Source organism: Plasmodium malariae (assembly GCF_900090045.1).
Source record: "Plasmodium malariae genome assembly, chromosome: 9".
NCBI lineage: Eukaryota > Apicomplexa > Aconoidasida > Haemosporida > Plasmodiidae > Plasmodium > Plasmodium malariae.
This window is the reverse complement of record NC_041783.1, coordinates 618,354-644,841: the sequence shown is the minus strand read 5'-3', so window position 1 is coordinate 644,841 and position 26,488 is coordinate 618,354. Positions and strand designations below refer to the sequence as shown.

General features: G+C 26.8%; 8 protein-coding genes across 8 annotated transcripts; 3 read left to right on the top strand and 5 right to left on the bottom strand.

Annotated features, from left to right (window-relative positions):
• Positions 1–1,446: 1,446 nt before the first annotated feature.
• Positions 1,447–2,316, bottom strand: PmUG01_09023400 (dynein light chain type 2, putative; the record flags this gene model as incomplete). Its single annotated transcript, XM_029004917.1, has 2 exons — positions 1,447–1,563; positions 1,846–2,316. 2 exons carry the CDS (start codon positions 2,314–2,316, stop codon positions 1,447–1,449), a joined length of 588 nt encoding a protein of 195 aa, XP_028861558.1.
• A 3,405-nt stretch (positions 2,317–5,721) lies between these two features.
• MAPK2 (mitogen-activated protein kinase 2, putative) lies at positions 5,722–7,278 on the top strand (the record flags this gene model as incomplete). Its single annotated transcript, XM_029004916.1, has 1 exon — positions 5,722–7,278. The coding sequence occupies one exon, from the start codon at positions 5,722–5,724 to the stop codon at positions 7,276–7,278; it is 1,557 nt and encodes a 518-aa protein (XP_028861557.1).
• Positions 7,279–9,688: 2,410 nt separating this feature from the next.
• PmUG01_09023200 (conserved Plasmodium protein, unknown function) lies at positions 9,689–12,055 on the top strand (the record flags this gene model as incomplete). The annotated part of the gene is made up of 1 exon (XM_029004915.1): positions 9,689–12,055. The coding sequence occupies one exon, from the start codon at positions 9,689–9,691 to the stop codon at positions 12,053–12,055; it is 2,367 nt and encodes a 788-aa protein (XP_028861556.1).
• A 1,447-nt stretch (positions 12,056–13,502) lies between these two features.
• GloI (glyoxalase I, putative) lies at positions 13,503–14,600 on the bottom strand (the record flags this gene model as incomplete). The annotated part of the gene is made up of 1 exon (XM_029004914.1): positions 13,503–14,600. The coding sequence occupies one exon, from the start codon at positions 14,598–14,600 to the stop codon at positions 13,503–13,505; it is 1,098 nt and encodes a 365-aa protein (XP_028861555.1).
• A 937-nt stretch (positions 14,601–15,537) lies between these two features.
• On the bottom strand, positions 15,538–16,656 carry PmUG01_09023000 (conserved Plasmodium protein, unknown function; the record flags this gene model as incomplete). Its single annotated transcript, XM_029004913.1, has 1 exon — positions 15,538–16,656. One exon carries the CDS (start codon positions 16,654–16,656, stop codon positions 15,538–15,540), a length of 1,119 nt encoding a protein of 372 aa, XP_028861554.1.
• A 1,676-nt stretch (positions 16,657–18,332) lies between these two features.
• PmUG01_09022900 (GTP-binding protein, putative) lies at positions 18,333–20,597 on the bottom strand (the record flags this gene model as incomplete). Its single annotated transcript, XM_029004912.1, has 1 exon — positions 18,333–20,597. One exon carries the CDS (start codon positions 20,595–20,597, stop codon positions 18,333–18,335), a length of 2,265 nt encoding a protein of 754 aa, XP_028861553.1.
• Positions 20,598–22,376: 1,779 nt separating this feature from the next.
• DSK2 (ubiquitin domain-containing protein DSK2, putative) lies at positions 22,377–24,320 on the top strand (the record flags this gene model as incomplete). The annotated part of the gene is made up of 4 exons (XM_029004909.1): positions 22,377–22,521; positions 22,783–22,878; positions 23,098–23,226; positions 23,515–24,320. The coding sequence occupies 4 exons, from the start codon at positions 22,377–22,379 to the stop codon at positions 24,318–24,320; spliced, it is 1,176 nt and encodes a 391-aa protein (XP_028861552.1).
• A 931-nt stretch (positions 24,321–25,251) lies between these two features.
• PmUG01_09022700 (UDP-galactose transporter, putative) lies at positions 25,252–26,286 on the bottom strand (the record flags this gene model as incomplete). The annotated part of the gene is made up of 1 exon (XM_029004908.1): positions 25,252–26,286. One exon carries the CDS (start codon positions 26,284–26,286, stop codon positions 25,252–25,254), a length of 1,035 nt encoding a protein of 344 aa, XP_028861551.1.
• Positions 26,287–26,488: the final 202 nt, after the last annotated feature.

Sequence of the window (26,488 nt, the reverse complement as noted above, 5' to 3'; positions counted from 1 at the left end):
AAGCGATCATATGTGTAGGTATGAATAGCAAAAATATATTTGAATTAAAGGCTAAAAACAAAGTTGAAAGATGAATAAACTTTATTGAGATTATACCAATTCTCTTTAAAAAAAAATCGAATAAATTAAAATTTTTCATTCAAATTAATTTGTAAAAAATTGTATGAAATTATAAGTATGTCTTTCAAAAGTAAAAAAGAAGCATATTATCATGAATGTAAAATTAATCACAACAAAATTACAAAAAAAAAAAAAAAAAAAAAAAAAAAAAAAAAAATTACAAAAGGGAACTTATGAAGGTACTCTCTTATGTGTATGTGTAAATATGACAGTAATCATGAGTATTATAAATATAAAACAATTACACTTAAAGCTCATATATTCGAATTGCAAAAATACGTGTGTGTCAAGTTTTTTTTTGCCCACAAAAACTGATTTTAAGTATATGCTCACATATATATAATATATATATATATAGGCAGGCAAACATACATAAAAAGGCAAAATTTGGTTAGAATGATTTCTTTTTTTCGAGTTATTATGTAAAAAGAACTGAAAAAAAAAAAAATAAAATAAAATAAATAAATTTAGCGCACATGGTATGTTTTTTGTTTTTCTTTTTCTGTTGCCCTTGCTCTATATTACTAATGACGAGTTAATATCTTTTGCATTTGGAGTTGTAAACAATTTATAGGAGTCTTGTAATATAGAGACTTTTAATATTTTGGAAAATGAAAAAAATATATTTACATTACAATTAATATGGGAAACATATTTTCATTTTGTTCCATAATGTGCCACAATAAGTACTTTCTTATATGAATGTATATGACATAAATATGCTCATATATAAATATATATATACATAAACATATGTAAACAATATTGCTTAAAAAAAAAAAAAAAAAAAAAAAAAAGCATGGCTCAAGAGAATTAAGATTTTTTTTTTTTTTTTTTAAAGCTAACTTTTTACACCCATTTATATTTAAAAAAAAAAAAAAAAAGGATTTAAATGTTCTTTTTTACTTTGACCTTTTTAAAGATTTTTTTTTTTATTTTATTATTTTTAATTTCATCCTTAATTTTTTTTTTTTTTTATCTTTGATTTTATGTTGTTAATTAAGGAAAAGTTGTTCCTACGAGTGGTTTTGAAAATTAACACAAAGTTGAGGATCAAGGAAAAATAAGAAAAAAGAAAAAAAAAGAAAAAAAAAGAAAAAACAGAAAAAAAAAAAAAAAAAAAAAAAAAACAGGAAAAAAAAAAAAGAAAAAGCGGATGAAAATGAAGAAAAAATAAAAATGACTGAACTGAACTTGCAAGGTACACACAAAGTAAAGGTTCCATAATTTCACCAAAAAAAGTGTTATTCTTTTTTTATCTTTTCGTACCTTATCTTTTCTGTTCATTCATTTCGTACGTTTTCTTATGTTTATTCCTCGTTCAGTTTACTCGTTATAAAGAAGAAAGACCATAATTGTAACAAAAATGAAATCGTTGATATATTTTGCGGAAATGTAATTGTCCGTTTCAACATTCCAGAGCGATTTGGAAGCAATGTGTACCTATGCAGTGTATATTTTATATAAAAAAAAAAGAAAATTTTTTGATATTTACAATTAGAACTTCGTGATGGATATAGAAAAGAGGCTTTTATTTCACTGTACCTCCTTTTTTTTGCACACGTGTATTATTAAAAAAGAAAGGTTTCACCTTCTAGGTATTTATTTATGTATTTATTTATGTATTTATTTATGCATTTATTTATGCATTTATTTATGCATTTATTTATGCATTTATTTATGCATTTATTTATGCATTTATTTTTTTTTATATTTTTATTTTACCCCCTGTTTTTTGTTTTCCCCAATAATCGCCTGCACAACAATTTTGTACCTTTCATTGACGAAGGACTTCATAAATTGTTCGACCTCATCCGCCAAATTGATAGCTATTTTATCGTAGTTGCTTTTACTAAGTTTATTTTTTTCAAAATTGTTGTCTTCATTTTCTTTTGAAGAGTCATTATCTGCACAAATATCGTTACTGTCAAGAAAACTGTTACTATTATTTTTGCTACTACTACTATTATCATAAGCAGTTCCATGGTTTAGCTTGTCCTGTTTTTCTTCTACATAGTGTAACTCTTCGCGGCTTTTATTACAAAAAAAATTCTCTAAAAAGACTTTTAATTTTTCTTCACATGTATTTGCGAAAAAACGAAAGCCTTCCATATTTACCTTATTCTCTTCCTTGCTACTTTTTTCATTTTCATTAACCTCAGTATTTTTTATGTTGCTTTTGATGCTTGTTTCCATTCTATTATCGTATATTTCTTATGGAAAGTTTTTTGAGGTACTTGGTTTTTTTTGTATTTGCTGCTAAGGGTGCTGGGGTTAGTATGAACTGGAAAATTCGCAATTATATTTTTACATGCGTATATGCGGGTATGTATGCATGTGTGTACGTGCATATGTATGTGTGTATATATGTATGTATGTATATATGCGTACACGAGTTTATGAGAACTTGAGAGGATGTGTATATGCGAATTATGTTAACACGTCATCAGGTATACGAAAATGCACATGTGCAATGACAGTGAGTTAATATATGTGCCTTGGGCTGCTTTAATTTTACTACTACATATTGACAGTATTTTGCGCAGAATTATCTACTCATTAAGCACATTTTTTCTTTTCCATTAACACGCATCTCTATCGTCTCTTACGAAATTTGAAAACAGCAAGCATTTCTCTTCTTGTGGTAATATAAAGTATTTAAAAAAAATAAATAAATAAAAAAAAAAAAAAAACTTTCTTACTTTTTATTTTTGAAAAATATATATTCTGTTATCATTTTTGTAAATCTAAAAGAAGAAAAAATAATACATACTGTATACACTAGAGGACGGATATAACTTGAAACTTGATGCTGTCTTTTAAAGAATGAAATGTAGGGGTAACATAAGAATTTTTTTTTTTTTTTTCCTTTTTTCAAAGATTATAAATTCATCTCAAATGTTATAAATTTAGAGATAGAGATAGAGAGAGGGATAGTAGGATAAAAAAAAAAAAAAAGTTAAAACGTTACAAAGTTAATGGATAAACTTAATCTTCATTACGCGCGGCATTGTTTTTTTTTTTTATCCCAAAAATAAAAAAAAGCGTTATCGAAGGTAAATATATTGTTCCAAAGTAACTAACCGGTAAATAATAGCAAAACCATATACTTACTTTAGTATAACACGTTAACAATTTTTTAAAGGAAAACATTATTTTTTTCGAAAATGTGCATTCGTTTCTATATTAGTATTTAAAAACGAAATAAATATGCGCTCTCTTTTGTGTAAATAAAGCAATTTTCCTTCTTCAAATGCAAAGCATTAGAAAATCCCTTATATTGTTTACACAAGGGCACAGCAACAACGTCAAGCTGATACCAATCAGATAATTCGTTTATGTAAAAAAGCTAGGGTAATTTTTTTCACCTATTGTTCGTTGATACTATGTTACAGTAATGAGAAAAAGGATTACTTCTATTGCTACTGTTTTATTAAAGTCTTTTTTTTTTTTTTTTTTTTTTGGTCTTGGTTTATTTCGTCCTTTTATATATCAATTTTACAAAATCAGGAGGATACTTATTCCCCTTGTCTAATATAACTTTTTTCATTCTAGTCAATGCGAAGGATGTTTTTATATGGACAAACAGAAATATACCACGAAAAAACGTTACATATGTGCCTATATATATATGTATGTACCAGCATGTATTTATATACCTACAAGCTCGGATATTACAACGCACGACCTAGTTGTTGACACAATTAATGGGGCAGCGAAACGTAACTCCAATGCTATAACTATAAGTGAATCGTAGATAATAAAAAATTTGACATGTAAAATGTGAGATGTGCACTGTAAAGTATGAACAAGCAATAATATTACACACGTATAAACAAAATGTTTATTTATTTTCCAAGTTTTAATTATAACCGTGCTTGATATAAATATTTTTTAAATATACTTTGTATAATGAAAACACTTCTATCTACACTTAGATAACAATTTCTTACCGAATTGTGTAAACGGAAAGTATGTTTTGATTAGTATAACAACCTATATAGTTGGATATTATAAATATATAAATGAGAAAAAGGTGCGTGAATGTATAAATCGTTTATCTTACTTATTACATTTCACAATGCTCACACATCAAAGCTCTAGCATTTACAAGGATTCATTTACAGAACAACATCAAATGCTTAGTTGTCCTTTTAAAAAAAAGATAAACAGAAGAATGAAAAAAAAATCAACGAAAAATGAAAAAGAAATTATCAAAATATGAAAAAAAAAATCAACAAAAGATGAGAAAAAAATCAACAAAAGATGAGAAAAAAATCAACAAAAGATGAGAAAAAAATCAACAAAAGATGAGAAAAAAATCAACAAAAGATGAGAAAAAAATCAACAAAAGATGAGAAAAAAATCAACAAAAGATGAGAAAAAAATCAGAACAAAATGAGAAAATAAAATGAACAAAATTTGAGAAAGAAATGTACAAAAAATGAACGAAAAAAAAGCAAAATAAAGAATAATGGAACTAACGTATACAAGGAACATGCAATTTTACTTAAATGGGAACAAAAATAAATTTTCTTTCGAAAACAAGACATTGTTTCTCGGCATATCTATATATTAGCGCCTCTCTAAATTATGGTAAGCAAGGAAAGAAAATTTCAAGTGGGCATCCTGTATATTCTTTACTTAATATAAAATGGTACGCCCTTATATATAGATACATATACAATATGAATAAATATACGTATTTGTACATGTATATAAATATGTACATATACAAATGTACTGTTTATATAGCTCTATGAGCACACATTATTCCCCTTTCACAACAAAATTGCACAAAATTGTGGAAAATGCTCAAATAATGGGGGATTAATTATTTATCTTTTCCCCGTGTAAAGCATAATTCACATAAAATTACTCATTTTTACATTCCTACTTTCAGAAGCTTTTACCTGTTTTGAAATACTTGAATGCTATTAACTTCTTCTCTTTTAATATGTTTGTATGCATATTTAATATCTCTATTTCTTGTAATTGTACTAAATGTTAGTTTTTATTAACTTCCACATTTGTCTTATAAAAATACATATGTATATAATGAACTGACGAATTTCGCCTTACGAGTAAAATAAAATGTGCATTATATTTATATTATTTTTTGTGAAATAATTTTTTATTGTATATTCTAATGAACTTTTTAATGAATTTTTTTATTTTTTTTATTTTCCTTTTATATTGATAAATAACAAATTATTACTTTTAGAAAAAGCTATTCTTATGAAAAAATGCTATGTGTACACCCTTAGAATAATCTATATAGAGAAATGCAAATATATAAGAAATGAGAAAACTAACAAAAAATTAAACTTTTTATTAACATAGCAATTTTTTTTTTCTTCCCAAAGTTACTGCTTCGAGGGTACAATCACAATCATTTTACCTCTTACCAGTTTGTCCTTTCACTTCGTTACTTTTCTCTTCGTTTATTTGTCTCTTATTTTGTAGCCCGTTATTTTGACCATATTACCGCCTGTCATTTCAGATATCTTATCACGTATCATTTGGCTCATTTTTTCTCCCGTTTTTTTTCATTTTCCGCTATTTTCCTGTTTTTCCCCTAAATGAGTGTATATCCCTAAAATGCTGAAAAAAAAGAAGGAGTGTTATACTGTCGATTCGGAGGAAAAAAACTTGAAGAAAAAAAGCACTTCTACTAAAACGTCAACACTGAAAAAGAAAAATATTTCTGGTAATGGAGAAGAGAGAGAAGAAAAGGAAGAGGTAATGTGCGAATTTAAGAATAAGAATGAGTCAGAAGAAAACGAAACGAATAATGTTGCAAAGCAATGCAGCGTCGTTGAAAAAAAAAAAAAAAGAAGCGATAATTATGAGAACAAAAATGGAAAAGGTAAAGAAGAGAAAATAAATATAAAAGAGGCTATTATAAAAAATGTGCGAGTTCCTGATAATTATGAAATTAAACATTTGATAGGACGTGGTTCTTATGGTTACGTATATTTAGCATATGATAAAAATACAAATAAGAATGTAGCTATTAAGAAGGTAAACAGAATGTTTGAAGATCTAATAGATTGTAAAAGAATATTAAGAGAAATAACTATATTAAATAGATTGAATAGTGATTATGTTATAAGACTCTGCGATTTGGTAGTACCTGAAGATTTATTAAAATTTGACGAGTTATATATAGTCTTAGAAATAGCAGATTCTGATTTAAAGAAATTATTTAAAACACCCATATATTTAACAGAAGAACATGTAAAAACTATTTTATACAATTTGTTATTAGGAGAAAAATATATTCACGAGTCAGGTATTATACATAGGGATTTAAAACCAGCTAACTGTTTATTGAATCAAGACTGCTCAGTTAAGATATGTGATTTTGGACTAGCTAGAACAATAAATTATGAGCAAGACATCCATATCGTTAAAGATGTAGAAGAAAAAGAAGAAAATGAAGAGCCAGGTCCTCATAACAAAAATTTAAAAAAACAGTTAACGAGCCATGTAGTTACAAGATGGTATAGAGCACCTGAACTCATTTTACTTCAAGAAAATTACACAAAATCTATTGATATATGGTCAACTGGATGCATATTTGCAGAGTTATTAAATATGATGAAATGTCATATAAACAATCCAACGAACCGTTTCCCCTTATTTCCTGGATCGTCTTGTTTTCCTTTGTCACCTGATCACAATTCTAAAAAAGTACATGAAAAAAGTAACAGAGATCAGTTAAATGTTATTTTTAATGTAATAGGTACCCCAACAGAAGATGATTTGAAAAGTATTAATAAAGACGAAGTCATTAAATATATTAAGTTATTCCCTCCTCGAGAAGGTATTGACTTAAAAAATAAATTTCCTTCTATATCTGAGGAAGGAATTGATTTGCTAGAATCTATGTTAAGGTTTAATGCAAAAAAAAGAATTACCATAGATAATGCTTTGAGTCACCCATATTTAAAAGACGTGAGAAAAAAACATTTAGAAAAATTTTCTACAGAAAAAATTATACTTCCTTTCGATGACTGGATGATATTATCTGAGACTCAGCTAAGATATATTTTTCTAAAAGAAATTCAGTCCTTTCATTCGGACCTCGTTATACCATCCAAATTGACTATACACGAAAATAAATTTTATAATACAGGAGAGCTCAAAAATTAGAGCTTTTGCCCGCCTTACCTGGTGGAAACGTCCAAACGTTTACCTTTGCAGCTATGTGAATAGGCACATATGGGTATTAGCATTGATAAGAAAAATTTTTTTTTTTCCATAACACATATGTAGCACTTATGTACCACTTATATACCTTATATGTACCTTTATTTTGTTTTTCTCCCCCTTTGGTTCATTCTCCACAAAATTAAGAATGAAACATGCCAAAATTACGAAATTTTGAAAGACTCTTTTCCTTTATGGCTTTACATTAAACGACGTATGTATGTGTATGTATGTTTGTATGTATGTGTGTACCGTATAATACATATACATGGGCGCAGAGGCACATATTTTTGTGAAATTACATCTTGTGACGTGAAATGATAATCTTTTATTCTCTTAATGATACAAAGACGAAGTCGGTAAAAAAAAGAAAAAGTTTTTTCCCATTGTACACAGAAAATATTGCAGAATTTATACTCATCATTTTTTATGCACAACAGAACTGAATATAAAGTAAAACGCAGCTAAAACGGTTTTTTAAAAGAGACATTCTTTTTGAAAGGAAATGGCGAGAGGGGGAAGGATTGTTATGTATTATTATCCTTTTTTTTTTTTTTTTTTTAATATTTTTTTTATGTCTTTTTATACTTTCATACCCTTTTGCACAAATTGATCGATAATTTCCCTATTATTTTTAAAACCACTGAATTTTATTATGAACTTTTTCCATTTCTCTTTTTTAATAGTTTAGCTTATCTTTTAATAAAATGTGTAGTTTTTAATGCCACATGTGTATATAAGTGCATAAAATATTTTATCCCAATTTTTTGTAAATTATCTTGGAATTATTTAATTCATAAATGTCTTGTTTTCTATAGATACTTCGTTTAAGTTGATTTACCCTTCGCACAAATGTAAATGTTTATAAATATATAAATATTAATATATATATATATATATATATATAGATATGTATATGTGTGCTTCTTTTTTCTCTTAAGAACTCTTTTTTTATCAATTTTTATTTTATTTTTAATTCTCATTTATATTTAAACTTTTGCAAATCTCCTTATTTTTTCAGTAAACAGTTTATATTTTACCTATTTCCAGTAAATAGTTAGAAAAAAAAAAAAAAAACATTCGGTATTACTTTTACAAAATTAGGAATTCCTTTTCTTCTGTTGTATGTTTCTTTATTTCTTTGTTTTTTTGTTTCCTTTGTTCTTTTTCTTTTTTTTGATGGACTTATTATCTAATACAAAGTAGAAAATTTAAAAAGCAGAAAATTGATAAAAAAAAAAAAAGAAAATTACTTTACGAGACAAATAAGTTAAATTGCAGATGATGATGAAAAAGAAAAGGAATAAAACAATGTTCATTAAAAATATGAATTAGAACGCGTGGACAATCTGATACATAAAAATTTACCAATGATACACATAAAAAAAATATGTATACTTTATATAGGCGAGAATATGCAATTTTATGTGCATCTTGAGCAACAAGAGAATGTGACAATTTTTATAATTATGTCTTAGAAACATTATGGAAAAATAATGATTTTTTATAGATCTTCTAACTTCCTCTCCTGCATTCTTGCCATATCATGTCATAAGAAATTTATATATAAAAAAAAAAAAAAAAAAAAATTAAAATTGCGAAAAAACAAAAAAATAAAAATAAGAAAATATGAAAATATGAAAATATAAAAAAATGAAAAAATGAAAATTTAAAAATGTGAAAATATATAAATGTTAGAAATTTAGAAAGAAACGCTTAAAAATGATAAAAAACGAACCAATATTAATGATTGAATAGCGAGAACATTAATTTATTTTTTTTTCCTTTCTTTTGCTTGTTCTTTTACTTTTTTTTCGCTTCTTTACTTTCCCTTTTTTTGCGTCCTTTCCTAGTTTCACCGTACTTCACGAATTTATATATACAATGTTATTCCTACAGATCGCTTATCAGTTATTAACAAGGAGGGTATCACTGCACATATCATATGTATGTTAGGATTTGTTGCTACGAATTATTAACGGACTTATACATATTTGTGTTCTGACGTATTTGTTCAAGCCTGGATTTAAGCATTTTGTGATGTCCTAATAATCGTTCCGTGATACATATGATAAAACATAAAAAAAAAAAAAAAAAAAAAAAAGAAAAGAAAAGAAAAGAAAAAAGCAAAAAAAGAAAAAAGCAAAAAAAGAAAAACAAAAGATAGAAAAAAAGATAGAATATAAGATAAAAAATGGTGACAAAGAAAGCGTTATCCGTATTAGAAAGAGCTAATAAAACTAAAATACTTTTATAAAAGAATTTATATGGATGTAATTGTACGTTACATCTTCGTATATATAATAATATATATTCTTTTTTTTTTAAAAAAATATTATAAAAAAGCAACATTATGGATGGGAAGGAAGATTCCGATAACAGAAAAAGCTTAAAGTACAGAGGCGCACATAACAATAAAAATAATAGCGGTAAAAATAGAAACAATTATAGAAATATATGTAGCGATATTTATAGCAATATTTATAGCAATATATATAGCAACAGTTATGGCAACGGTTATATTAACAATTACAGCAATAACTACGACTGTAGCTATATTTATGAAAGCAACAATAATAAGTACAAACGTGATGATACAAATTATTTGTATGGAAAAAAAAGCAGCAAAATAGAAGAGGAAGAAGATAGTGGGAGTAGAGAACAAATAGAACAGGGTGCAGAAAATATTATAATAAGCTCTAGGAGTATTATTCTGTTTCAGTTATTTTTATTCGTCATATATTTTTTTGTTCTATTAATAGGATCTTTTAATTTTAGTTTTAAACTTTTCCAAGTACGAGAAAAACATTTGCATGAACTACTTAACAACATAAAGGATGTATCATCATGTATATATAGTACAGATTATTCAGAGGAGAATGAAGTTAATAATAAATTATTTTATGATAATACAGACAAGTTAATTCATGGTAGTAATGATAGTATATATCATAATGTAAGGTTCAAATACTACTTTACAAGGGATAAACATTACAAAAAGACAAAAAACAAAATTAAGAAAAATAACAGAGGTATTAAGATATTTATTTGTTTAAATAAAAAAAAAACTTTTTTTTTATATAGCGATTTTTATCATATTATTTCAAGATTTCAGAAATGTTTTCTTAAAATTTTAACTTTTTTTTATAATGAAATAAAGAATGCTTTTTTTTTGAGAGATCCTAATTATGATGATGGTGCTGATGCTGATGCTGATGCTGATGATGATGATGATGAACATGAACATGATAATGATAACAATTATGCTGCTACCAAATTTGTTATGAAAAATTATGTTAAGAATAATAATCAAGCAGTAACTAAATATTTATATTATAATTTTATACTAACTAAGAATAATTTTTATAAAAAGTATTATATAAGTGTTGAATATGTATTTTATCTTTACCTTAATGATATTTGTTACTATCACGACTTTAGATATCTTACCAAAGACACAGATGGAGAAAGTTTTTTTTCTCCAAATTTTGATGATAAATTTCCCTATTTAAAAAGAAAGAACGACAGGGAAATTTTGGACGAAACGATGTTACAGAACAAAAAGGACATAACGCTTTTTATAAATCATATAAATAAGTACCTAAATGATGAGAAGCTTCTTCATATGTTGCATAATTTGTATATGGATATATGCACAGAGAGAGGAATTGTAAGAAACTATGCGAAGTGGCAAAACAAAGGTACAGGTGAAATAGGTGGAAATGGAAACGTAAGAGGAAATGTAAGTGGAAAAGGCATACGTGAAAATGTTAGCGAAACAAAGACGGATGAAATATTTCTGAGTGATATAGGTTACGAGCAGTATTACGACATGTATCACAGAGTGATGAATATAAAAAATTTTAGTAAGTGTAACACTTTTTTCAGCAAGATAAGGAAAAAAATAAAAACAATAAACGCATTAAAAGAGTTAAATATGTGCTCAAAAAATTATATAAGAAATTTAAAAAAAATTCCCTTTTATTTTTTTCAAGATGATTTTCTTGATACCCCATGTTATATTTATAATGAACTGATAAGTAATATATTAAGATATTATTATAAGGGTATATTTCTTTATATAGTAATATTTATTGGTTGTATTCATGTAGTATTTTCCCCATTTCCTATTACACTTGTTCACTTTCGTAGATTTTTTATTTATTTCCTAATAATTATATATCGTTTATTTATTTTATACTATATTCCATCTATAATTGAATATATAATTTTAAAATTTAATTATTTAAAGAATGAAGAATATATGCATATATTTGATTATTCGGATCATGTTATTTTATTTTCGACCTTACTATTTATTATTTCCCTTGAAACAAAGGCTATTGTATATACTATTAAGCATCAGAAAATAAGCTCTGATTACCTTCATTATAAATATAATAGAAAATTTTGTTTATTTTTATTACATTTCATTTTATATTATTATTACATACTTTTATTGTTTTTTTTATATACGAGTTATTATACATCCAAGTATTTTCATACTACTAATGAAATATTCGTTGCTTATTTTTTTTCTACGTTTTCTATTTTCTTTCTTTTTTATTTATTTTTATATAAAAATTACTTCAGTTTTTATAGCATAGGAATAACATCCTATATTAATAAGAGTCCACATTCTATGTCTAACACCCTGCACTCTTCCGCCTTCATTTACAATGCATACAATTCTTTAAAGGATAAATTTGCTTTTGACTGAGGAGAACGAGGAGGAAGGGGTAAAACTTGTGTATGCAAATGTCCATTCGTGCGTCCATTCGTACAACCATTCAAACACACATGCTTTCCTTTTTTTTATTCTATATATTATTTATTTTATAATTTATATTTTTTTTTTCTCCATTTTAACGTGCACATATATATAAGAAATATACAAGTAAGAATGCATATGCATAGATATACATACATAAATTTATAAATTTATCTAGCATAATGTACTCTATTGGTTATATTATTTGTAGACGTCCACCTTTAAATAATGCAATACATGCTCATCTTTAATTTTTGGCAGTTGCAATTTTTTTGCTTGTTTTATTTATCATTTTGAATAGGCTGTATAGTGCATCAAAAAGAATTCGATCTTGTCGATGTTTTTATTTTATTCTTATTTTATTTTCATTTTTTATTTTAATTTATTATGCTTTTTTTTTTTTTTTTTTTTTTTTTTGTCTATTTGTGATAATATTACAAACGTTCTATTTACCTTTTAATAACATTTTAGTTATATTATTAAATTATACTTTACTTACGCACTTGTGTGTATATTTTTGTCACCCCTTATTCATTACTTTTTATTTATTGAAACTTATTTATTGCTATTTATTTATTATCACAGAATTTATTTTATTTTACTTTTTTTGTCGTTATATGGCGGAAGGCGAAGAAGCTCAGCTTTCTGTTTCCCTTCAAATTTTAAACTTTTTGTAGAAAAAATAAATAAATGAATTAAAATAAATGCACATTTAAAATGACATAATAAGAAGAAACGTAGAAAATGATCACAAGGAATTAATGATACAATCATATGAATACCATCACAAAATCTAATTTAAAGATGTCAAAAAAAATGTTAGCAATTAACTGTTTGGTATCTACAAGTAGAGGGGGAAATCGGTCAAAAGATCAGTCGAAAAAATGGGAGAAAAGCGTGTCGTAAAAGTTGGTAAAAAGTGCGTCATAAATGTGGGCAACAAATAGGTCGTAACTGTTGCCTTAAACAGGTTCAACTAATCCTACTGCGGTAAAAGGACACTCGGTGGACATACTTCTATTTCATTCACTGCTTAATCTTGACTCAATTTGTTTTTTCTAAAAAGGAAAAAAGAAAATTTTTATCCGCGATAACGAACAAGGTAAGCACAAATATCTACACAACGGTTGGTTATGGAAGTATGCGGCATAAACATGACGAAAAGAACATTATAAAAATTTTAATTATTCCATCGACTCTTTATACTTTTTTACTTCTTCTTTACTTCGTTTTTACTTCCATTTTACTTCCTATTTACCTCCATTTTAATTCCTATTTACCCCCATTTTACTTCCTATTTACCTCCATTTTACTTCCTATTTACCTCCATTTTACTTCCTATTTACCTCCATTTTACTTCCTATTTACTGTTCCAACTACTGTTTTTTTATTTTTCTCACTCCTCTACCTCTTTCTCTTTAGTTACACTGAATGACGTGCCCCTTTGAATTAACTCAACCAAGTAGTTATCAGGGTCATAGACAAAAGCGATATTATTCATTATCCCTTCGTGTACTTTTTTTTTAAAAGGAATATTCAAATTTTCTAACTCTTTACAATACCCCTCTAAATCGTTTACTAAAAACCCGATGTGACCAAAACCTCTGGGTTCTGTATTTCCATTATGATACGAAAAATTATCATTATTTTCCGTACCATGATTATGTGTTAATTCTAAAACAGGCTCCCAAGACATTTTAAAATTTTCATAATCTTCATTGGATTGATAAGAATTCCTTAGTATTTCAAAATTGTATTCTTCTTGTGTTGGTTCCTTTCCTATTTTCTTATGATCATTTAATTCATTTTCATCATTCAAATAACTGGACTTTAAAAAATACAAGGAAAAGTCGGAATTGTGCTTTATATGTATTAATTTCATACCTAATAAATGTATATAGAAATATAAACTTTTTTTAGGGTTTTTAATCCTAATCATTGTTTGAGAAAAATTGGTAATAGTATGATTACTTTCCCATTTAACTTGACTTGATCTTCTAACTATTTCAATCCAATAACTGTTTGGGTCAAGAGCAAAACCAATAGTTTTCATTTTGGTTTCATGTGGTAATTTATGAAATTTTACATTCTTTTCTTTAAAAAGAAAATCACATAATTCTACAACATCATGGCAATTAAATGCAATATGCCCAAACCCCTTGTCATTTTCATTATTCCCATTACTTAACTTTTCATTACTGTTATGATTATATGTTAGTTCTAAACATACTGTTTTTAAGTCCCACAAATACTTTTCAGATTCTTTTGTGTTGGGTGTAGGTAATTTCTTCCTTTCTTCTTCATCATATGGAGGTGTTATCATAAAATATAAGGAAAAATTATATTCCTTAAAATGATATGTATGAATATTAATCATTCCAAAATTCTTTTCATAAAACTCAACTGTTTCTTTTGGATCATAAATACGCAACATAGTTTGTTGCCATGTTATATTGTACTTTTTTCCCAGCATCAAAACATTCTTTTTTTCCATTTTTGCTTCAATTTTTTTTTCCTGTATTAATATTCTTTTTTATATTTAATTCAATGGATTACCAGATATGGAAAAAGCTTCTCCTGTGCGTATAATTTACGTGTAGATATGTTGTCCTTGTGCATTTATTTATATATGCTTGCAAAAAAAAAAAAAAAAAAAAAAAAAGAAAAAAGAAAAAACTTCTAAAACTTCTCATCATCACACATACTCAGTATTATCTACAAAATTGTAGAGAATTATGTACATATGCGAACGAAGAAGAAAAATATAAAAATAACATAGATGGCGGAGGAAGAACGTTAACAGCATTCCTATATGGATGTTTCACCAGTTTATTTTTATTTGATCAAATGTATATATATATATTTATTTATATATGTGTATGTATATGAATTGCATAAATGTGCGTGCGTAAACACGTGTCAATTTTATTTTGTATTTATATATTACTCAAATGCTCGAATTTGCCATAATTTTCTATTTTTTTAATTTTTGAAAATGGAATTATTTTTACGCTTGTTAGGTATATTCAGTGCAATTGATAAAACGATTTTTTTTTTTTTTTTCTTTTTCTTTCTTTTTTTCTGGTGACATTAGTGGGAATTAGTAGTTTATAAGATGAGCACTATACGGTGAGCTCAGTTAACTTTGTTAAAAAATAATGTTCAAAATGAATGCTTTTTTTTCTGTTTTCTTTTTTCATTGTACGAAAAAACATGGAAAGGTATATTGAAGTTTGCAGATCTGTTTTTTCTACTTTTAAAATGGGATGATAACATAGAAAAAAAAAAAAAAAATAATAAAATAAAATGAAATAAAACAAAATGAAACCAAACGAAACAAAATGGAACAAAATAAAATGAAAAATTTACTTAAAAGTGTGCTTCTTTCGTTAGAACGATAAGGTTAAGTACAAAAAAATAGCAACTTAATTTTAAAGGATATCTAATATATTTTTTTTTTTTTTTTTGGATTTGTTAAAATTTAAGAAGTTATTACTATTGCCAAAGTTAACAATGCTTTGTCTTTCATTTTTTTTACTCAACTCGCTAAAGCAGTTGTTCATGCTGTCTGTTTTACCAGTTGATTTAATTTTATGTTCAACATTCCTTTTATTCTCGTTGTACATACTTCTTTTTTTGTTCATACAATTCACATTATTCTTATCTTCATTATGTTTTATTTTTTTTTTGATGTTGCCCCCTATACACGGATCGTTCTTATTTTTGGAGTTATTATAAATCTCAAGATGGCTACACATTTTATTGTAACTGCTGCATTTTAATGGAATATTAAGATTCCTTGTTGCAACAGTGCAACTACTGGGACCATAGTCAATGGTAAAAAGGCCCTCCATGCTATGACAAAGGGTGTCCTTGATGGTCATTCCTTCGTTCCCATCACGACTGTTATCATCACTAATATTATCACCTCGATCGTCATCATCACTTCGTTTATCATTACCCCTTTTATCATCAAGATGGTTCACAATTGCTTCCCCCTTATTTTCCCCATGAGAATTATCTTTATTAGCCCTTAGCTCATTTAAAGGTTCTCCTTCAGTGAATGCACTTTCTGCTCCCTTTACAAAATCGCTTTTTTTTTTTATTTCGTAGTCATCGATCTCATTAATAAGGAAAGATTTCAAATTGCCCGAGCTACTCAATATTCGATCTTTCCTAATATTCTTAACAGAATTACTTTTTGCATTATTTGTAAAACATTGTAAATTTAATCTTCTTTTACGGTTACATAAAAAGCATTTGTAAAGTAATGTGTTTTTATTTTGGACTTTTTTAATCTCACAGTTATAAAAAGGGATATATATTAAATTACAATAATGACAGCATATATTATCAAAAATTAAATTATTTTTTGTGATTTTCTTTATTAGTGTAACATATTTTGTTGATAATTTTGCATTTTCATAAATCGTTGAAAGTGCTAAATTCCATAAGTATTCTACTCTTTTATCCGTTTTGTTGTCACCTGTTATGTCTGTAAATTTTATTTTATTAACATACGAGAATTTTTCATTTTCTTCTTTTACCATTTCCACTGTGCATACTAATTAAGGGCTACTTGGTTAAGCAGGGGAACAATGTGCCGTCAGATTAGCATATGTACGCAAACACAATGTAAGGGTATATATACATATATATATATTTTTTTATTTACGGATGTGACAACTCATAAACATATCGTGCACATATCTTCTCCTTTTTATAATAGTAAACTAACATTTCTTAATAAAAAAAAAAAAGAAAAACGACATTATTTCATTTCTTTTATTAGCACTTGAGTTTTATTAAATTTATAAGCTTCCGAAATGTAAACGTGAAGGGATGTAACAGAGCTTACTAATACAATGAATTGTCACTATTGAGTCTATTCTACACCATTATTGCGCTCCCTCTTGCTGGAATGGTATAATACATACATACATATATATATATATATATATTTATATATATGTAAGATGTAATAAAACATTCGTCAATATATTTTATTTGTAGCAAGAACAGATTCTTATTTAATCGTTAAGAAGTATAGGCCTAATTGCTTCCAATTACATACTTTTCTTCAATAATTCATTTTATATATTTATTTACTTTTTTATTTTTTTATTATTATTTTGATACAAATTGTATAATAAATTACTCTAATAAATTATTTACAAAATTAATAAATGATAAATGTCATAGTTCATCACTATGCGTAAGTGAAGGATGTTATACATGGGGGATATAAATAATACTAAAATTTTAAAAAATTATTTTTACTTGTAGTAAAAAAATAAAAAGAGACTGCAAACAGAGAGATCGCATATGTAAAAGGTGACTTAAAAAAATATATTACATTTAATGTACTATAGCTAATGAGATTTAGATCCTTACTTTGGTAAAACAATTTCATATACATGGTATTTATTCAACCATTTATATATGCAAATAGGAATATTTATAAGCTCATATATATATGTATGTATAGATACATGCAAAGAATTTATGGCAAAATAACTAAACAGCTGAAAACTTTCAAATGAAAAAAAAAAAAAAAAGGCCTTTTAAACATTTATAAAAACAAAATAACAAAAAAGTTACTTCAAAATTGTTATATTGCAGCGTTTTTTGTGAAAAGATTCAGCATTTTTTTACACAAACAAAGAAAAACGTAAACAAATAAATATTGGACCAAATTTTAAACATGAAAACAAAAAAAAAAAATTAAAAAATTAAAAAAAAAAAATTTTTTAACATGATATGCTAATTTTTCCAAAGGATATCCCTTTTCTCGTAACATTTCATTTTTTACGCGTATAACATAATGCGGGAAATGAAAAAAGTTCTTATGAAAACGCAAACATTGGTTTATACATATATAATATATAAAATGTATATATTTACATATTTATACGAAACAAAAAAAAAGCCTCTACTCAATTTTCACTGTACCTAATTACTTTTACATAAATGGAACGTGCATTTTTCATACGTTTAAAGTTTTACGATCCACGAAATAACGTTCTCAATTTTCCTTCAATCCGTATATTGTGTATAGTGTCCTTAAATTATACACGCCACCGACTAGTTTCTGTAAAATGGGCCTAAGTCATTAGGAACTTTTATAATTCCTTTTTGTTAACTACGTAAGGGTATTATATGGGCCATATATATATATATATATATGTACGGCACATATGTACACTCGCGTATTTATTCACATGTGTCACTCTCCAAATTTCTCGTAGTACTTTTTCAAGTTGCTCGGATTCTCGACCAACTTGATAATCGTTGTATGTCCATCTGGCGTGTAGGAAATCGAATCTGGAACCACTTTGAAATTCTTCCTAATAAAGTTTATTCTTTCTTGGGCTTCTTTTGTCGGAAATTGCAAAGTTAAAACTTGAACATTTTTTATTTTATTAACTAATTTTTGTACAATTTTTATAAGTATATCACAGTTCGTGCCATTTTTGGCCGAAATGGGTAGAGCACTTTTTGGTTTGTTCTTATATAAAGTGAAAATTTGTTGCTCTGTTAACTTGTCTATTTTATTCCATACTTCCACAACATTGTTTTGTATAAATTCATCAGCTATTCCAATTTTCCTTAATGTATCTATTACACATTTTTTTTGCCGTTCTTTGTGTGGATGACTTACATCAATTACATGAATAACTATGTCAGCATTCTTTATTGCATCTAAGGATATCTTAAAAGATTCGTATAAAGAATAAGGAATATTTTGTATGAATCCAATTGAATCAATAAAAATTGTCGAATAACAATCAGCTATATTTAAATTTTTGTACGAATTATCTAATGTTTGAAAGAGCAAATTTCTTGCTTTTAGATTAGATTTAGTCAAATAATTTATTAGTTTAGTTTTCCCCGCATTTGTATAACCTACAATGGCTATCAAAGCTTTATGTTTTCTTGAAATGTTTTGTAAGCTATTATTATTTTTACATTTTGTCAACTCTTTTCTTAATTTATCATAAAGATTATTAATAATTCTTTTTTCATATTCCTTATACGTTTCTGTATTTTTTATATAGTTACTTGTATATCCTAGGTAATCATAATTTTTCTTTTTATTTTGTTTATCTACATCGAATGCATTTATTTTGTCATACCTTTCTTCATAATCGTATTGAGATTTTCCTAAAACATTATTTTCAATATATTTTATATATTTCATTCTTGATTTGTTATCTTCTGAATAGGTGTTCAAAATAAAATTTGCCCTTGCCAGTTCTAGCTGTAGTTTACTTAAGTTGCTTTTTGCCCTTCTCTTCATAATGTACAAAATGATACTGTACCTGTCAAACAACTCAACGTATATCGGCACAAACTGACCACTTTTTCTTTCGCATATCTCTTTGGCTGCTCGTTCGTAAGGGTAACCATCCTTGTCATCATCTTCTGATTCTTCCCCTTTTTCCGTTACTTCCCCCTCGTACTCTTCTAAATAATCGTTATACATATCTACATACCCCTGACCATCCCCCTCTCCTTGTTCCTCGCTTGACCTGTTGTATACACAATCAGATACTCTAAAAGTAAAGTAATTTTCCTCTTTTTCCCTCCTGCTATTCATCTGTAATTCATCATGATAACTTTTCAACAAGCTATTAAACAGAAAATCCAAATTACGGAATTGTTCTGGTGATAATAACGTATTAATAAATATATACGGTGCAGGTTTTTTAAGAAAATATTTGGACAATTCATTTAATTTACCTTTACCAAAATAAAACTTAACATCCATTCTATTAACTTTAATTATGATAGATTCTGCAATTTTTTTTTCTAGTTCTTCGCATTTTGTACGAGCATGTAAATAGTTACTATCATTAGCACCATCACAACCATAATCATGATTGTAACGATAATTACAATTAGCATCACTGTCGTCGCTTTTTCTACCTTTCCTTGATGAGTTCCCATTCTCTGTATTATAATCCTCTTTAGTACTGATGCTATCTCCCTTTTCAAACGATTCTTCTTCCATACTACAATCAGAACGTTCAGAGAAACAATCATCATTTGAATAATTTTTGTTCACCTTATAACTTAATTCCTTCTTTATTATGTTACCAACATATGGGCTATTAGAAGAGCTCAAGTTATTCACTGCCTCTTTATCTGTATGTTTTATTTCTCTAGTTCCATCAAGTTTATCTAAATCTTTTATTTTGCTCTTCTTGTTATATTCATTTGAGAACTTCATATTAGTCCAACCCCCTGATGGCATAGAAATTCCATTTGCAATTTTGAACCCTGCTGACCGAGCTAACCCCAAAGCTTCCTGAGCATCGTAAAGTGTTTCATCACAGCTCTTGCTATACTTTTTTGACTTTTTTAATATAGGATGTAAAACAATAATTTCCTTTTTCCCTGTACTATTAAGTTTTACTTTCGTTGTATCTGTAAAGTACCGTTTCTCTATATTATATATATTTTTTAACAAATCAGGTGCAAAGCGCATTTTGGCTTTTACTATTTCTTTACGATGTCAGCATCATGTGCACAATGACTTATTTAAACATAAACAGCGTGTAACGAAAGAGAAACTTAAAAACTGTATCCTATACATACAACATATGTATATATATATATATATACATTTTTTTTTTTTTTTTTTTGCCTTAATGTAGTATTTTTTCTTTAGCCATAAATCTGTTACTTATTCTCCATCATAACAATTTAAAGTTCACGGATCTTGGAATTTATTTCTTATTTCCACAATTCTGAATAAGCGTAGATCGTCCTTTTTTTTTTTTTTTTTTTAAAAAACAATCTATTATATTGTTCTTATTATTAAAATTTTTTACAATGTAGCAATTTATTATTATTTTTTTAAAATGATACTATAATGTGCACATTATAAACAATGTAATTACTACTCCTCTACCCCCGTTAGGCGATTAACATCATAATTTATCTTAAACAAATAAATGTATACATAAGTACATATTTTTTTTTTATTTTAAAAAAAGTTTTCTTTTTCTTTTTTTTGGAACTTTGAAATAAGCAAAATTTTTCGTTAAGTGGAAATACTAAATTTTTGCTACTCCTATTTGCCACATGCTGTAGCAAATTGAAAATTCGCCTTCATTTTTTTTTAATATATATTAGATGAATATAATAATATACAACAATATCATACCGTTTCATATTTCAATCTTATAATTCACACAAGAGGAACTATTTGTGCAAGAAACAATTTTTCTATTTTCACATTTTCTTTGCATTTTCATTTTATAAGCATATACTAACCAATTTGCATTTATATACACTTTTCTTATTTTGTTAAAAAGAAGTATCAATTTTATGGACCCTTACTCCTAAGTGGCAGTATAATTATATATATTATATTTTTTTCACCTTTAAAAATGTTTAAATATTTATTCATTGATTGCTATGTATAAGTAACATAAACTGTATATAATTCCTTTTATTACGTCAAACAATTACATCAAACAGCTACGTCAAACAATTACGTCATACAGTTACGTCAAACAGTTACGTCAAACAATTACGTCATACACTTATGTCAAACAATTACGTCATACAGTTATGTCAAACAATTACGTCATATTATTACGTACTTATATATGTACTTACATATAATTATGAATCAGTAGTATAAGGAGTGTATTTTTATAGGCTTACGTAGTGTTATATTCGAGTGTACATTTATATATATACATATATATAATTACATACATATATATATAAGATTACGTATTGTAATAATATTAATACGTGCACATAAAAGAAAAAAAATTTTGAAAAAATATAAAAATAAATAAAACATTTATATTAACAAGTTATACAGAATAATAAATAAAAATATAAAAATATAAGAGCAAAATAATAATAGCATAATGATAATTATAATAAAATATTACAAAAAAAAAGAAAAAAAAATTAAAAACTAAAGTATTATTTTATGTGAAGAGTTTATAAGCTCATAATCGTTAAGAAAAAAAATTAGAAATTTTTCACAAAATAAATAAACGAATAGATGATTATTTACTCGTGTTTTTAAGGAACAAATATTATGAGCAAAAATAAAAATATACACACAACATATATATAAATATATATATTTAATATACATACATATATTTACAAATACATATATATATCTACGTATAAATACATATATATTTACGTATACATATATATATCGACGCTTTTGCTCTATTGCCCATCCTTCCAATAAGATAAATTAATACGTTTTGAAACAACGGAAAGAAAAATGACAATAAACGTTTCATTTAAAGTAACAGGAGGTAAAGAATTTACAATTGCCATTGAACCAGATATAACAGTTTTGGAATTAAAACAAAAATGTGCTGAACATGTTGATATACCTGTGGAATCGCAGAGACTGATTTTTAAAGGTTTCTATTTAAAAGAAAAAAAAATAATGAAATAAAATAAATAAATAATAATTACAAAAGATGCATATTTTGTTTTTTATTCATACACATTTGCTTTAATACATATTTGTATGGTAAACCTATAACCCTTATATAAATACGTTTATGCAAAGCTTTATTTTTAATGTTTTTATGCATGACTACATATTACTTATATGTAATACTTGGGGAAACCTTATTATTATACTATATAATATTTGACCTTTTTCCTTAATTTTTAAGGGAAAATCTTGAAGGATAAGGAGTCTTTAACAGTATATAATGTAGCAGACGGAAATACAATGCACTTAGTTCGTAGCGCGATAGCTTCCAAGGAGCGTAAGAAAAAAGGAATTCAAAATTGCTTGTTATGGTCTTATGCTTAAACGTTATATGGATGTAGATGTTTGTATAAATGTATGTGTATGTGTATGGGTATGTGTTCATGTTTATATTTACATGTGTATGGGCATAAATATATGTGAATATATGCAATGTGTGTGCAAATGTATATGCGCATATGCCTAGACGTACTTGATTCCTCTTCCAAATTTATAGCCGAATCTGAAAAGGAGGGTAACAAAAATGAAAATATTGGAAACGACCAAAACACAAGTCCAAGTGATAATTTAAATGATTTCAATAACAACCCATTAGTTCAAATGTTGATGCAGAGTGGAACAGGAGGTTTGTATTCCATTTATATGTGTGCATCTTATAAATGTACAATTTGATCATAACGTGTTTGTAATTGTATCCCTAATATATTCCCTCGACTAGTGGCTTACTACATGAATTTGATGTACATAATAGATTCTGCCTCCATGTGAGCGCTGAGTGATTCCCTGATTAATATTTTGGCAACTGCCTGTTTACATTATATATCTTTGCACATATACCTACATGTACACACATATATATATATATGTAAATTTTTTGATTGCATTAATGTTCCTCGTCTATTTTATTCCTCAGATATGAACAATTTCAACGCCGGTTCAGGTGCTACGGACAATTTCAACATTGGTAATTTATCGAATCTACTAAATGCGAATGCAGGTGGCGAATTTAATAGAGAAAGCATGAGCTCATTATTAAGTAATCCTTTAGCTAGGTCTTTAATGAATGAACTAAGTAGTAACCCAGAGATGTTAACTAACTTAGTATCAAATAATCCATTATTAAGAAATACTTTTTCACAAAGTCCACTTATGCAACCCGTTTTAGAAAACCCTAATTTACTAAGAGAATTTTTGAGACCTGAAATTTTACAAGCAGGTTTACAAATTGAAAATGCTTTAAATATGAATAATAATAATAGTAACACTGCTAGCAATAATAATAGTCAAAGAGGACTTAGAATGGAAGACTTTTTAAATAACTTAAATAATTTTGCAAGTACTAACACCTCTACCGGTACTAATAACCAGAGCGATAACAATAATAATAATAATGCAGGTAATAGTAGTAATGCGGGTAATATTGGTAATAATATGAATGCCCTTTTCCAGTCTCCTGAACTTCTACAAACATTTCAACAGGTTATGAGAGCTAATCGGAATTTAGGGAATTTTAATTTCCCAAATGCTAATCAAAATTTAGATTTTAATACTACCGAAGTAGCTGACAATAGACCACCTGAGGAAAAATATGCTTCTCAGTTGGTCAGTCTTCAAGAAATGGGTTTCATTGATAACGATGCGAACATTCAAGCTTTGCAAGAAACAGGAGGTGACGTAAATTCTGCGGTTACGCGATTGTTGGAAAAGGGATTTAACTAGTCTTCCTCGATGAGTGTTCGAGCGTATTTTGTGTGCCCCTCGTGTATCACTAACGTATGTGTATAAAATTGTATATATATATGTATGTATATGTACATATATATATGTGTATGTACGTACATACGTATATATGCTAATTGCACTTAAAGTTACCCATTTTGCATGCATTGTGCATGCAAGGTCTATGTATTATTAGATATATTATTATGTATATATTTACCATTCTTCACAGCATTGCACGTTTCTAATGCATATTTTAAATGCTTCATTTTCAACTTTTCTCACGTTGCAGTTTTGAGATGTGTAGTTTTTTTTCCTTTTCTTTTTTTTTTTTTTTTTTTTTTGGCCTTGTCGCCAGTGCGTCATCCTTCTCATTCCATTTAATTATAATTTTTTTCTTTTTTGTATGTTTCAACTTTTAAAGAAAATTTATACTCGTACAATTTAAAAATAGAAATAACAAATGTAAACATATGCAATTTATAACAGAGAGAAATCTGTGCAGTTGAAGAGTTTCATGACAGAAACATGAAAAATACGCTTAACCAAAATAAGTTATTAAGGGGGGTATGGGAAAGACGTGAAAAAAAAACGTAAAAATGTTTTTCAGAAATAGCAGCAACTATATAGCGCAAAAAGGGTGTGGGCAAAATAAATGAACCTGAAACAGGGGGTAAGGAATGGGATAAAAAATGGGGTAAAAAAAAGGTAACAACAGTGCAAAAAAAATTGCATAAAAACGCAAAAGAATTCCAAAGGAGCGTAAAAAGCTTCATATAAAAACAATGCCCATAATAAGAATGCACGTAAAAACAATGCCCATAAATAGCAATGCACATAAAAACAATGTCCGAAAGATTTCTGCGAAATATAGACGAAATGGAAATTCCGCGTAGCGAGCTGAACGGCTTTCCTCCTGTTGAGTGCTCCGTTACTTGCTTTTTGCATGAACTCTCTTCGCTTGTTGCTTCAGGTAATTTTGTATGATCAAAGTTGAGAATATGACAGAAATACATCCCCATTGCAAAGGTTTCAAAACGTGACCAAATAAATACACCGATACAACTGTACTTAATGCTTTTCTGAGAGTTGTGAAAAGACTAGTATATAAGCTACCGTACACTTTAAGAGAATAAAAAACAAAAAATTGACCTAAGCTTCCACTTATTGAAAAGGCTAATATATAATAATACGAGTCAGTATATTTATTTATGAAGTTATACGGCTTGGAACCTTCAATTATTAATGATGCAATTAAATTAAAAATAAATGCAAAAATATTGACAAAAAACATCAAATTGACTGAGTCCACATTATATTTACTTAATAATTTATCCTGTCTTGGTCCTGTTAAACCATCACATAATAATGATATAGATAAAAGTAAAAGTCCAAAGGTTGTTTGATTAACTTCTTTTGGAGTTCTTGTTCTTAATAAATTAAATACTACTAATGATGATGTAATTAAAAATACAGAAATGTAATCATAATAAGGATATTTTTTTCCGAAAAATAAATAACCCCCTACTACTATTGGTATCATTTTACCTGACTTTACAAGAACTTGAGTTGGGAAATTAACATGACTTAATGAATAATTTGTTGCTATCATTGCTATTGAATAAGTAATTGATATTAACATTATTTGCTTTATAAAATACATATCCACTTTATTTTTTAAATATGGAATAAAATTTTCATTATTTAATTTACTCTTAATAAATATTGCAAATAAGCTACATATACTATTTGATAAACATAGGACATATATTAAAAATATATTATAATAAAATTTTTCTTTCTCTTTCCCTAAATTTGGTAATTTTTCTTGATAATACCCAAATATTACAAAAAAAAAATATATCCCACTAACACAAAATAGACCATTCAAAAAATTATAAAGACGCAACTCTTTATTTATATCCTTCTTCCAAAACAGCATACTGCTTTTTTTAATTTTCACCATATTTCTTATAATGTCACTAGTAAAAATTATGTGTATCAAACGAAATATGTCAGTTCTCAATATACTTTATTAATGTTTGCGAAAATTGTTAACTGGTGCTTGTTTGTTCTATTAAATCTTTTCGCAAAATATCCACAAATTATTCTTAAATTTTTGCAAAAATGTGAACAAATTCAGAGTAAAAATGTGAACAAATTCCGCG